At 42.9% G+C, this 14,213-nt stretch overlaps 1 protein-coding gene across 1 annotated transcript in view; it reads right to left on the bottom strand.

The window, feature by feature from the left end:
* Nucleotides 1-14,213, bottom strand: part of LOC139164125 (fatty-acid amide hydrolase 1-like) — a 32,360-nt gene that overhangs the window by 15,584 nt on the left and 2,563 nt on the right. The window contains exons 2-7 of the mRNA XM_070745818.1: nt 14,100-14,213; nt 13,479-13,622; nt 11,647-11,780; nt 9,986-10,192; nt 4,070-4,110; nt 555-679 (exon numbers count right to left, since the gene is read on the bottom strand). Of these exons, the coding sequence (XP_070601919.1) occupies nt 555-679; nt 4,070-4,110; nt 9,986-10,192; nt 11,647-11,780; nt 13,479-13,622; nt 14,100-14,213 (765 nt within the window). The remainder of the gene's footprint in view (nt 1-554; nt 680-4,069; nt 4,111-9,985; nt 10,193-11,646; nt 11,781-13,478; nt 13,623-14,099) is intronic.

Genomic DNA, 14,213 nt, shown 5'->3' with positions numbered 1-14,213 from the left:
ATTCCTATCACCTTTGATTATTGTATTTAAGTTCAGTTTGCTGTCTTCACTTTGTTGTTTCCCCCCCTCTCTTCTCTTTCTTACTGCACACACATGATCGTGCATTAAGTGCCCACTTGTTAATGTTTTAATTGTGAGGAAAGGAATCCTTTTCTTTGCATAGTTCCTTTGCTGTTGAACCAGAAAGGTAATGTGCATTTTATGGGTTTGCCTTTGATTAAAAACTGTTTCTTTTAACTTTTACATTGAGAGCTTGAATTCTTAACAATTCTAGCTGGAGTTAATACATGTAAAATCAAATATGTATTCCCCTTGTTATATTTATCCGGTAAAATGCCCAACAAAATATTTCTGGTTTTAAATCTGTATGTTGCTTTATCATTTTTAGTGTTATTTTTCTGGGGTGATGCATTAAAACAGGAGCTTTAGCAAAGCCACAGCATCTTTACGGGAGTGGTCATGATTGTGGCAAAAACACTCACACTTTCTTCAAATTATTTGTTCTTCTTCTGATCTGAAGCTCTCTGTATAGTTAGTAGGATCACTGATCTTACCTGCTCGTTGAAAGGAAGAGGTGGGACCGTGGAATCCAGATGGAACATTTTCTTGCACAAGAGAGCTTTCAGGCAAAGGGCAAGGCTGTCAACATCCCGTGCCATTGGTCCCAAGCCAACAAAAACTGGAAGCAAGAAACAAGTAAACAGAAAGCATTTAAGAGCAGCTTTTTAGGACTCGGGAAATTCTGAGAGGAAGGTTTCAACCACAGAAACTCATCAAAAAGTGTTGGTTAGAAAAAAAAAGAACAACTTGCCTAACAAATGACAAGAACTGTATATATTCAAACAGACACAAATCTGGTATTAAACCTTTCCTTCTTTCTCAATAGATGCAAGAGACATTGATATGTACTCTAAAATTGGACTGGCTTTCTTAAAACCTCTTTATCTTGATTTATTCAACACTTTCTTTTATTTATCTATAATTACAAATATTAGATATAAGGAAATGAGCTGCAGAAAATAGATCCAGTTCATAATCTCAATACAGATCTAACGTACACCCGCCTACTTCTTTCTTCCTTTTACTCTTCTCTTTCCCTTTCTTTTTTTATTTCTTTTGTATGTTTGTATGTTTATCGACTTTTTTGTTTATTTGCCTTGGTATATTGTCAAGTATATTGTTTAGACATGATTATTATCTTCTGTAACTCGGAATGTTTTCATTGTCAATCGCAATTATATGTATTTATTATATATTTGTAAATAAAATATTTTTTTTTAAAAAAGTGATTAACTTCCCAAGAGTCAACTCATTCCCTACTTTTCAGAATGAATGACCTCTCTTCTACATTTGAACTCTTCATAACACAATAAGAAGAGCAACTTTTCAATACAGTGGGGGTTTTAAAAAAAGTTAAAGAGTGCTATAAATAAAAACACATTAGTTTACTCTTCTCTATTTTCAATCTTCTCTTTTTTGGGGGAACTTTGTTGAGAAGGTGGTTGGTTTGCAGTTCCAGAAAGCCTTGGATGAAAAGGGCTTAACAATAGAATTGGGCTGCAGCATGGATGATCCGGTACGCCGTCCCGATAAGAAAAGTGGAGATGTGCACGCCAATTTTGCCAATTTTTGGTAGCTAAATCGGTGAAATCTCTGAAATTTTTGGTGCCTAAAATAAGTGAAGTCTCGCATGAGCGAGCATCCTTGCATGATATTTCGCTTCCTGCGCATGCACAGAAGTTGAAATCTCACATCGCTGTGCATGCACATGCTGGACAGACGCACCCATGCCAGTCACCAGGAGGGCACCGGGAGCACCAGCAACAGAGAGCCCTTCACTGCTTAACAGTACTCTTTTCAATCAAGTTTCAGACAGTTCAGACAAGAACTACGAAACATGGATAGTAAGATTACAGCAACAGAAGGCCACAAGTCTGAAAGTACCTCTTCCCTCTTTTACTTCTACTCCGCTGAAAACTAGGAAGGCCCCACCTTCCCCTGTTGATTGTAATTATTTATTAAACCATTGCCTAGCATACAGCTCTCCTGTGTTCCAAGGTCAATTCTACATACCATTACAGAAGAATAATCCATCTTTCATATGCTACAGTACATTCAATGTCCTTCAACAGTTATAAAGGAAGATCTCAGGCTGGCAAGAACAAATTTATTTATTTATTTATTTGTTTGTTTGTTTGTTTGTTTGTTTGTTTGTTTATTTGTTTATTTATTTATTTATTTATTTATGCATTCATTCATTCATTCATTCATTCATTCATTCATTCATTCATTCATTCATTCATTCATTGTATTTATATGCCGCTCACTCCAAACGGACTCTGAGTGTTGACACGGCCCGATACTGGACAAATGTCACTCAGTCACTCAGTTTTAATCCTATTTATTCTACAAACGTTTTACATGTGTTACATTTCTATGACCTATTTTATACCTATTTTATTTGCTGAGTGTTGAATGTTATATGTCTCAAATTTGTAGATGTGTAATACTAAGATGTCATTGATCACAGTTTTAGATTATCTCTGGAGCAGACTGAGAGACTGGCTCTCCCAATGGCCTTTGATCATGGTATCTTTTTAGAACAACTTTGGAGGCTGGGAGCGGAGGATACCCAGCATTGCAGTGGTTCCCCTCCTTTCTTCAGATCCAATTCCAGTTGTCATTGTCAGTATGGGAGCCACAGATCCTGACTTTATGAAGCTTTCTGGATGAGGCCATCTACTGGCAGGAAATTAAGTGTCATCAACACACTGATGATACAAGTAGTTCTCAATTGAGCACAAAATTTCCACTGCTAAGCAAGGCAGTTGTTAATTGAATTTTGCCCCATTTTGCGACCTTTGTGCTACAGTTAAGCAAATCACTGCGATCGTTAAGTGAATAATCTGCCACAACAACCACAGTGATTTACGTACTTATTTGTAGGTTAAGTATCAATGTTGTCTGCCAAGAATATGGAACGCCCTCTGGTTGATATGATTAGGCAACCTACTTGTTTAATTAGTTTAAGGAAATATCTATTTACTCAGCTCCTGTTTACCGAAGGCAATTAAAACTCTTCTTTTTGTCTAGGGCAGGGGTAGGCAAAGCTGGCTCTTCTATGACATGTGGACTTCAACTCCCAGAATTCCTGAGCTAGCATGATTGGCTCAGAAATTCTGGGAATTGAAGACCACAAGTCATAGAAGAGACAACTTTGCCTACCCCTGGTCTAGGGTAACAGTTAAATAGACATTCCTCTGTTGAGTTAGCAATTATACCTTGACTGGATTTGTCTGTATAGTATGTGTCACATATTAACCATTTATTCATTGTAACTAAATTAGTAAAGTAAATATTTTATACATGTATACACAAGAAACTTGTTATAAATAATAACAAGAGAGTCCAGAAAGAGAGAGCTTCTGAACATGGGGCTGCTCATCTCAGATAAATTTCTAACTTGGACAAAGCTTTCCTCCATAAATCATGTCTTTGTGTCTATGAATTCTACACTTATTGAATGTTATAAAATCAGATCTTGTCATGTAATGGACTTGACTTGTGACTGGAACGACTTATGACCAAAATGTTGATTTCAATTATGATCACAAGTTAAGGACTACCTGTAATCTCTTTGTTAGTCACTCAGAGCCATATAAATCAATTAAATGAATGAATGAATGAATGAATAAATAAATAAATAAAATAAAATAAAATATCTAGACTAGGAAACAACTACCAACATTCTCAAACCATTTCCTGGTAAGTTCTTGTTACAATACCCCATTGCTAATTTCAAAAGAATATGTCTTTTCTTTTAAAAGACAAAGTGACAATAAAATATTCATGTAAAAGTGCATGGTTGTTACTGGCATTAAGTCATTGCGCTGAGTTCATACTTTTTTTAAAAAAAGCTGTCAGCTGCCAACATTTTCCAAATTTGCTTTCTATTGTAATTTGATTTGTAAACTGATGAAATTGTTTTTGGGAGAACAAGAATGTCAAAGAATAACTTATTCACTTGAAGTAAACTTCCCATTTATCTAATCGAATAATAGTATCTTACCTCCTCTCTGACCGGCGACACAGGGGACAATTCCTCTTTTGCTATGGAGACATCAAAAGAGTAGTTTTAGCAAAGCGGTCAAAATTCCCAATTTTCAATATCAATTCCTCTTTCTTTACATTCTAAACGGGAACTTAACATAGATGACATGTTGAGAACATTTCCGGTTTACCTAGTTGAACAGGGTTAGGAACAAAAATAGCCAAGTTTCCAGCCAAACTTACTACACTAGCAATAGCAATAGCAGATGCATATACTGCTCCACTAATTAAAACATAACCAATAAAGATTGGAAGTTCACAACATGTTGATTACGGTAAAGCAGTGTAAAAGAACCGTTGTACTCACCTGAACGGTCTTCTCCAGGTCCTGGAAGGAGAGTCCATCATGGGTTTAGCTCGAGTCTTATTGGTAGGGACTGAGTTATAAATTAATATAATTATCATATTAATTAGGTACCGCCCCCTTGCTGCCCCTGTACCTCAGTTTTAAAAAACGAATTCAAGTAATAACAGAAATTTATTTAACAACCAACAACAACCAGTAACTGAATGCCACAATAACCATGGTTCAATGGGAGGGGTATGGACTCTCCTTCCAGGACCTGGAGAAGACCGTTCAGGTGAGTACAACGGTTCTTCTCCCATGTCTCTGGAAGGAGAGTCCATCATGGGATATACCCAAGTTCCAGTGTTCCAGGGAGGGATATCATTGAATCATGTCCTAGTAGGATCACACACTTGCTGCAAAACTCTCCTCCCAAAGGACGCCTCAGCCGAAGCAAATGTGTCCAGTTTATAATGCCGTATAAAGGTGGTCGGAGAGGCCCACGTGGCCGCCCTACAGATGTCCTCTATCGATGCCTGAGTGGCCCATGCCGCAGAAGTAGCGGCACTACGAGTCGAATGAGCCGTGATTCCACTAGGCAACGTCCGGGAATCTGCTTTGTACGCCTCTGTGATACAAAGCTTCAACCACTGGCTAATGGTCTGCGAGGACACCCTGAGGCCCAATCGATGTTGACCAAAGGAGACAAACAGGGCCTCAGACTTGCGGAAAGGGGCAGTGCGCCTAATATAGAGTTTCACAGCTCTGCGCACATCTATTTTATGCCACTTAAGCTCCAGCGGATGTGACCCATGCACGCAGAAATCTGGCAGGACAAGTTCCTGTATCCGGTGAAAATGGGTGTTGACCTTTGGTATGAACGTTGGGTCCAAACGGAGAACAACCTTATTAGGATGAAACGTACAAAGGTCCGGCCTTACTGACAAGGCAGACAGTTCCGACACCCCGTCGTGCCGATGTAATGGCCACCAAGAACGCTGTCTTAAGGGATAACATCCTTAAAGAAACCGTCCTCAGCGGCTCGAATGGGGGCGCTGTGAGCGCTTGTAGTACTATGGTAAGATCCCAAGTAGGAAAACGTCGTATTGGTGGAGGATGCCTATTGGCAGCCCCTTTCAGAAAGTCCCTGATCAAGGCATGGTGAGCCAACGAACCACCATTCTCAGGTCGAACAATCGTTGCCAAAGCTGCCACCTGCCTTTTCAAGGTGTTGGGAGCCAGTCCTTTCTCTAGTCCGGATTGTAAGAATTCCAACACCACTACCACACTAGCATCTTGCGGTCGCTGATGTCTATCCCTACAAAAGGTGTCGAATGCGGTCCAAGTGGCCTGGTAAATCCTAGTCGTCGAAGGCCTCCTGGCCGACTGGATCGTAGCGATGACATTCTCAGGAATATGCCAGGCTCTCAATCTGTCCCCCTCAAGCGCCAAGCGGTCAGATGGAACCACTGTGGCTCCGGATGGAAGATTGCTCCCTGAGTGAGGATGATTTGGTCATCTGGAATCCGCCAGGGTTGAACAATTGAGAGTCCCATTAGGTCGGCGAACCAAGCCCTCCGCGGCCAATGGGGTGCCATCAAGATGATCTCCGCCTGTTCCACTATGATCTTCTCTATCACTTTGGGGATGAGTGGTATTGGCGGGAAGGCGTATAGCAGTTCTTTGGGCCACGGGGAGTGCAAGGCATTGGTCCCCTGGGCTCCCGGCGTGGGGAACCTGGAATAAAAGCGGGGAAGCTGAGTATTGTACGTAGTCGCAAACAGATCCACCGTCGGGTTGCCAAACCTTTTGGTCACCTGCTGGAACAACAGCAGGGTGAGACTCCACTCCCCTGGGTCCACTGTTTGCCGACTTAGCCAATCCGCCTGAGTATTGGTTTCCCCCGCAATGTGCTCCGCGTGGAGAGATGCCAGGTGGACCTCTGCCCAGTCGAAGAGGAGCTGAGTTTCCTCCATCAGTCTGAGCGATCTGGTCCCCCCCTGGTGGTTGAGATGCGCCCTGGTCGCGACATTGTCCGTACGAATCAGCACATGATTTCCCTGAAGGAACGGAGTGAAGGTTAGCAGGGCGAGACGGACCGCTTTCAGCTCCAGGAAGTTGATATTCGTTGGGGTCAAGTCCTGGGGAAGCCACAACCCCTGAGTTACATGACGGTCCACATGTGCCCCCCAACCAAGGAGGCTTGCATCCGTGGTCACAATGACATGGTGTAAGTGGCCAAAGGGAGACCCTCGATGTATTGCCCGGGACTGCCACCATTTCAAGGAGGCTCGTAGGCGACTTCCTACCGTGACCAGTCTGTGTGTATGACTGACCCGTCGTTTCTGGTATGGGAGTAATGTCCATTGCAGCGTGCGAAAATGATACCGTGCCCAGGGAACAATGTCCACGCATGACACTAGTGTCCCGAGCACCTTGGATAAAAGGGCCAGCGTCACCATCCGGTGGTGTTGCAACTTGTTGACTAAGGTCTGAATGTTGCGTCGTCGTTCCAATGACAGGTAGACTTCCATGGTGGTGGTGTCTATCACCGCGCCGAGATGAGTAATAGTGGAGGTGGGGAAAAGGTGACTCTTTCCCTCGTTTATTGTAAAGCCATGTTCCTGCAACAGTGCTAACGTGGCTCGTAGGTCTCGTTGCGCAGTCGCCAGATCCCTGGCCAGTAAGAGGATATCGTCCAAGTAAGCGATTATTCTTATCGATCGGGACTGTAAGAAGGCGATCAGCGAGTCCAGTAACTTCGTGAAGGTACGCGGGGCGGAGGATAGGCCAAATGGCATTGCCCGGTACTGGTAGTGCTTCCCTTGGACATAAAACCGGAGGTATCTCCGGTGCCCCGGATGGATGGGGATATGCAAATACGCCTCCTTCAGGTTGATGGATGACATGAGATCTCGGTTTCTGATTGACGCGAGTATGGTGCGAAGGGAGGCCATTTTGAACCTGCGGTATAGCACGTACCTGTTTAGGCGCTTCAGGTTCAAAATTAGCCTGCAACCTCCCGATGACTTGGGCACTATGAAGACCCTGGAGTAGAACCCCATGCCCTCCATGTGGGTTGGCACCTTCTCGATGGCGTGGATCTCCAGGAGATGTGCGATCTCCTGCTCCAGCAATGCCCGCCTGGCAGCATCGGCGGGCACTGGACAGGGCACAAATTGGGTAGGTGGGAGACATAAAAATTCGAGGCGGAGCCCTCGGGTCACTGTGTCCAAAATCCAAGCGTCGGAGGTTGTGGCCGTCCAGGCGGTACAAAACCTTTGGAGTTTTCCCCCCAAAGGGACCTGCCCTGTGGAGTCACTTGGCTCCACGGAAACCTCGCTGGTTGGAACCACGAAAGGGCCGTTTTGACGATTGATATCCTCTGCCCCGGCCCTGGAAGTAGGTCCTATCGTTGCGGTACGAATAGGACTGACCATATTGGCCCTGCGAATAAGGCCTGGAGGCCTGGGTAACTCCGGAAGCTGGGTCCCATCGAAATGGCTGCCGGCATCGGTACGGGGTACTATTGCACAGGGAAGCAGAAGTTCTAAGTCCATCACCTGCATCCGGAGGTGCTGCTGCACCTGGCACATCCAAGGTTTGTTTCACCTTGTGCAAGAGTAGCCTAAACAATGTTGGCTTAAATAGCCCTGCGGGAGCGGGCTGTTCTGGAAAGGCATACTCATCATCAGACAGTTCATTGTTCCCATGCTCACTGTCCTCCTCCAGCAGCCCAGTGTCTTCTGCCAGTGAATCCAGCCCAGGTGGGGGCGGTGGTGCTGACCAAAGGTCCCTGGGATGGTATGACTGTGGCAATGGGGGTGTCACACTTTGTGCCCCAACCGCCATTCCCTGCGCATAAACGTTAGCAATCATGTCCTGCAGGGATGGCGGGAAGGCCTGCCAGACATCAGTGTGGGATCTAAGCCCTGCAGCTGTTGGTGTAAACGTTGCTGTTGGAGCACAAGCCTGTGTTCCTGAAGAAACCCCATAAGCATGATGGCTGGCTGAAGCAGGCCTATCTGGCCTAGCGAAAGATGAAGGTGGAGTAGGGCCTGGTAAGGCCTGGCGGTCAGGAGACCAATCCCTTTCACTTGCAGTGCCCATGGCCCCCAAGGACAATCCAGGGGATGCTGTTCTTGAAGGGGGAAGAGGCTGGAATGGGGGTATGGCCAGGATTCCTGAAGCAGGAGAAGCTAAGGCCGCCTCCAGCCTCTGTTCTAAGGCCTTGATCTTTCTCTCAGCCTCCTTAATTGAAGCTGAGGACTGGGAAGACTTGGATTTGGCCTTGCCAGACACCTTTTCCTTGCTTTTTGCAGGCACAGCAGTGGATTGAGGCTGGTCCTCCCCACGAGTGCTGGATTGATCAGCCATCCTTGTTTAATATTATAACGGGGCAGCGTACTCACAGTCTATTTTTATACAAGCAGCACCAGAATGACAATCGAAGCAACTCTCTCTCACAATTAAAGCAGTAGGCTGCAGCACAGCTTGGTTGCTCGATGTGGGCTATGACGTCACGTCACGTGACCTGCCCACCGCCAATCAGAGGAGTCACTAGGCAGACTCCAAACTGCTCCTGGCTCGCCGCCAAGCTTGCCGGTAGCAATGCCGGCTTTTCGCACTTTTTTTGCCATCCAAAATGGCGGGCGCGACTTTCCCCTCGGCTCTCTGGCCGTCCATCTAGCCGGGAAGCTGGGGACAGCAAGGAATCGCTTCCTGCGGCGCCGCTGCGCTCTGCCTGCCTTTAGCCCGGCTTGTCTCGGTGCCTGTGTCCAGCACGCTGGGGATCAGCTGACAGGCGCTCCAATGTGCTGCTTTCGCTTGGTCTGTTCATTTTATTCATTTTATATTTACGTTATTTGACTTCTTGCCGCCCTCGTTAATGGGGGGGGGGGGGCGGACCCCCCCCACCCACCCGAGGTGTAGGGCTAGGTTTGACCTCTGGGGACAGGGACCTACAAGAGGCCCCATAAGGAGACCGAGGGGGGTGCTGCCCGCGGAGGGCAGGAACCCCAAACCTTCTGTCACCTGTAGAAAGATAAAACAACAACATTAATACAGAAATTAACAGTTGATACTCTTTATTAACCATAAAATTAATTACTCTCCCTCAGGAGTAAAAAACTCATAGTCCCTTCCTTGACTGAGTTTTTTAAAACTGAGGTACGGGGGCAGCAAGGGGGCGGTACCTAATTAATATGATAATTATATTAATTTATAACTCAGTCCCTACCAATAAGACTCGAGCTAAACCCATGATGGACTCTCCTTCCAGAGACATGGGAGAACAGGACATTTCATATGTTAAACAAAATTCACTCGAAGCGGACGTAAGATTACAGATGTAAAAAGCAATTCAACAATTAAACAAGCAATTAAACAAGATTTTACCTTGTCAATTATCTGATTAATTTTCACTATTTGAATTAATTTTTAGTTCTGCCTTTCTTGGCAACTCTGATACACAGTTACAGTAGACGAGGAAGCAATATAATACATCAAGTTATAATACATCAAGAATCTAAAAGAAATAATCCACATGTTTTAAATTTGGTATTTTAAAAATTAGAGTCGGTATACAACCTAATTCTGTTGCCAGTGGTTTTTAAACCACAAACTCCGCAAAAGGCACTTGGAATACGAATGCTGCCTGCTATATCTGTGCCAATGCCCAGAATGGACCCTCCATTTTTAATAAGAGCGCCTTCCCCTCCTGACGATCCTCCAGGGCTTTTGGTGGGATCCAAAGGATGCACTGTTGACCCAAAGATCGGATTACTGCAGTCATAACTGAAAAGACAAAGAACACTGTCAGCAATTGGCTTTGGAATAGTTCCAAATATTCCGCACACGGAAGGAATAAACTGCACCAAAACACGGGTGCACCTGCGTCTCCATGCGCGATTCTGCTACCTGCATAGGTGAAGTAGCATAATTGCACTGGACTCCACTAGCACTCAGAGCCACGGTGGCGAGCACACGTCACCGTTCCACCTTAGCAGCCCACCCTTGGCCTCACCACAGGAAATGCTCCTCTTTACACTCACACCCCAAGTGCCCTCAACAAATACCAGACTTGTAAATCAACAAGGTAAAAGTAGCTGCCAGTTTTGTGAATCAACAAAGCAAGGACATTTAGAGACAAAAGGGGCTCTGAAGCCCACCCACTCTTTGTCTTTGGATCCAAGATTTGGTGGCTTCCATCCCTCCAGCTAGTGCCTGGCAGCCTACTTGAGATGTAGCTGAAAGGGAAAACATATGTTGTACTAAAAAGGTTAAATTCTTAATTTAAATTCACTGGGTCTCACTGTATTCGGACTCATTCGAGACAATGATGAATCCGCATACAGATGGGAAGTTGAACAACTATCCTTGTGGTGTGACCAGAACAATCTAGAACTGAACACACTCAAAACCGTAGAAATGGTGGTAGACTTTAAGAGAAACCCTTCCACCCTTCCACCTCTCACAATACTACACAACACAGTATCAACAGTAGAGACCTTCAAATTTCTAGGTTCTATCATATCTCAAGACCTAAAATGGTCACCTAACATCAAAAACATCATCAAAAAAGCACAACAAAGAACGTTCTTTCTGCGCCAGCTCAGGAAGCTCAAACTGCCCAAGGAGCTGCTGATACAGTTCTACAGAGGAATCATTGAGTCTGTCATCTGCACCTCTATAACTGTCTGTACCACATGATTCTTGACAAATGTATATTGTATTTTATGTACGCTGAGAGCATATGCACCAAGACAAATTCCTTGTGTGTCCAATCACACTTGGCCAATAAAAATTCTATTCTATTCTATTCCGAAGAACCTGTTATGCTTCAATATTCAGGTGAACGTGATTTGAGTTCAGCTACTGATCAGGTTTGTGCGAATGAGTGACCATAAACCAAACCCAGGAGTGCATGTAAGCAGCATACCTGGTCAGCAGGGGGAGGAAGAAGATGGCAAAGGTCAGCTAGGGAGTCAGGAGCCCAAAAGGGAGGGGGAGACAGGGAAGGTGGGAAAGTGTTAAAACTCTTCTGCAACTGTAAATGCAGATGAGCTACCAAACACCTGGACTTTGATCACAAGAGCACTGCAACAGCTGTAACCTCAAATGATTTACTTGGTCATAAATCCCTTCCTTAGGTACTACTGTAAGTTACAATGATAGCTGAATGAATAGTCTTAAGTAAAGGATATAAAAATCAAAACATAGACAATGAGAAAAATAAATACATGATTTACTTCAGTAGAGATTGGGGAACATTTGTTTTTACAAATGGAATTGCTCCTTGATGTTTCAACACCTGCACCACAACAGCATCTTCTGCCGCTGGCTGGAAGAGACGCTTTACAAAGCCTAAAGTAGTGTCATGGCCCTGTGATGAGGAAAAAGATATAAAGATGAGAAGGAAATTTGGGTTCCTCGTAGAAACATCAGATATCGTTCAATGGTGCTTTTTAAGATGTTACAAAGCAAGAACAAATTGGTAATGTCTTTATTAGTTCCTCTGTGGAACATTATATACAGAAGGTCCAAGGATAAATTCTTCCCTGAATTCCTGAACAGCATAAGAACTGCCCACAGTAAATTAGATCAATTAACAGTATAACTGAATTTAGACATCACACTGATCCAGTTTGGTTTTGATTTAGCAAGGTTATAATGATGCAAGACACTGTGATTTTTAAACCCCTGCTTCTGATTTAAATTGCCGTATATGGTTACACCCATTTCAAGAAATCATAAACTGGGGTGGTGCAGCAGGTACAGTGCTGTACTGCAGGCCACTGAAACTGACTGTAGATCTATAGGTCAGTGATACTAATCTTATCACCAGCTCAAGGTTGACTCAGCCTTCCATCCTTCCGAGGTGGGTAAAATGAGGACCCGGATTGTGGGGGCAATAGCCTAGCTCTGTTAAAAAAGTGCTATTGCTAACATGTTGTAAGCCGCCCTGAGTCTAAGGAGAAGGGCGGCATAAAAATCGAATAAATAAAAAATAAATAAATAATTAAAATAAATAAATAAATAATATACCATATACCATAAAATATTCATTTTACAGAGTACTGTATTGGTATACATACTATATTTTTGTATTTCTGTTTAACTCATATTTATTTGTTTATTTCCTAAGTCCTACATATAATTTCTTCTTAATATCTAACATTTCATCTAACTATATCCACCTATCACCTTGTTTTCATGTGTCTATATACATAAATACGAATACCCATACCTGTTTTGATTTATTTTATTTACCACACTACTGCCTGATTCCAAGTCTGATAGTCCAAAACTTTTTTTCCTTTTATCCTGTAACAGTTTTCTTTTTATACTAGCCGTTTTCCCATTCCAAATACATTTCAAAATTATTTTACTTAAATCTGTATAAATTTCCCCCCTAATTTTATTGGAGCAGTTTGAAATAAATAAATAATTTTTTGCAATACATTCATTTTTATAGTGGCTATTCTCCCAATTTTTTTAAAAAAAATGTAATTTTTGAGTTATGCATGGTATGTTTGTGTGTTTTATAATAAGGATTTTCAGTTGTTTTATTATTGGATTGCTACAGGCTGTTTTTATCATTGTTGTTAGCCGCCCCGAGTCTATGGAGAGGGGCGCATACAAATCCAATAAATAAATAAATAAATAAATTTGCCCAATTTTCTAAATATTTTTGAATTTTTTTGTATGAAATCAGTATAATTGACAACTTTTATTGAGGAACATTTTGCTGACATCCACAACATTAACTGACTTGAGCTAAGAGATATAGGCAGATGAAAAAATGATCTCATATTAACTAACCTGTATACTAGGGGTGTCAAACTGCCGGATCCTTCATGCCCAGGCCACGCCCACCCCAGCTCCACAAAGAGAAAAAACATCACATGATGGCAACATGACACGCCGGGGTTGTCCCCTGTGACGTATAAGCACCTGCTAGAAGCAATTCAAATCCAAAGCCAAGATGCCCCTTATTATATAATGGAATACAAGTGGTACATCCACCTGTTTGGCCACATAAAATCTCTGCATACCCACCCTACGTCCACCCCAACTATACCTTGCAATTAATGGAATCCTTTATGCTGATGGGAACTCCATAGAGTAAGCCTTTTCTTTCTTCCTTGTTCATACACAGAAGCTGGGATTCCTCCTCTGCTATGTAATCGACTATGCAGTTGACATCTGCAGTCACTTTCAAGGCCTAGAAAAAGCAGGGAAACACAGTCTCTTTCACTTCTGTGTATTTATTTTCAAATTATTTCTCGATTAATAGATTTAAGACTTGAAAAGATTATCTGATGTTGGCTTTTTTGGGGAAACATACTATTATATACAACTACCTTGGAGCATTAACCACTGAACTCAATGAGTGTTTTCCCCCTCCGGAATAATTAGCTGTAGAATCTGTTTGTGAAGTTTATTGCTACACTGACAAAATGTTTTCTATGCAAAAGAGATAAAATTTTCTAACACTAGTGAGACCCTTATAACAGCAACAGGAAAGAAGATGCCATGGAAATATGTGACCCACAAGAAAAATGCAGACTCATAAAACAATTTTCAAATCTAGTTAAAAAAATTTTTTTTGTATCCTCAGGAAAAGTTCAGTTTGACTCATAATAATCCTATTCTACACATATATCTCATTTTTTGTGAGCTCAGGGAATGAATGCCTCACCTTATCCACATAGGTGTAGAAAACACTCTCAGCTGTGAGTGAGCCATCTCCAAGTTTCTGACAGAGTTCATGTAAAGTCAATGATAAAATAGGTTCTGGTAGGTGATTTGGGTT

Source organism: Erythrolamprus reginae, chromosome 3, assembly GCF_031021105.1.
Source record: "Erythrolamprus reginae isolate rEryReg1 chromosome 3, rEryReg1.hap1, whole genome shotgun sequence".
Taxonomy (NCBI): domain Eukaryota; kingdom Metazoa; phylum Chordata; class Lepidosauria; order Squamata; family Dipsadidae; genus Erythrolamprus; species Erythrolamprus reginae.
The sequence above is the reverse complement of the archived record's forward strand: the minus strand, read 5'-3'. Positions and strand labels throughout refer to the sequence as shown.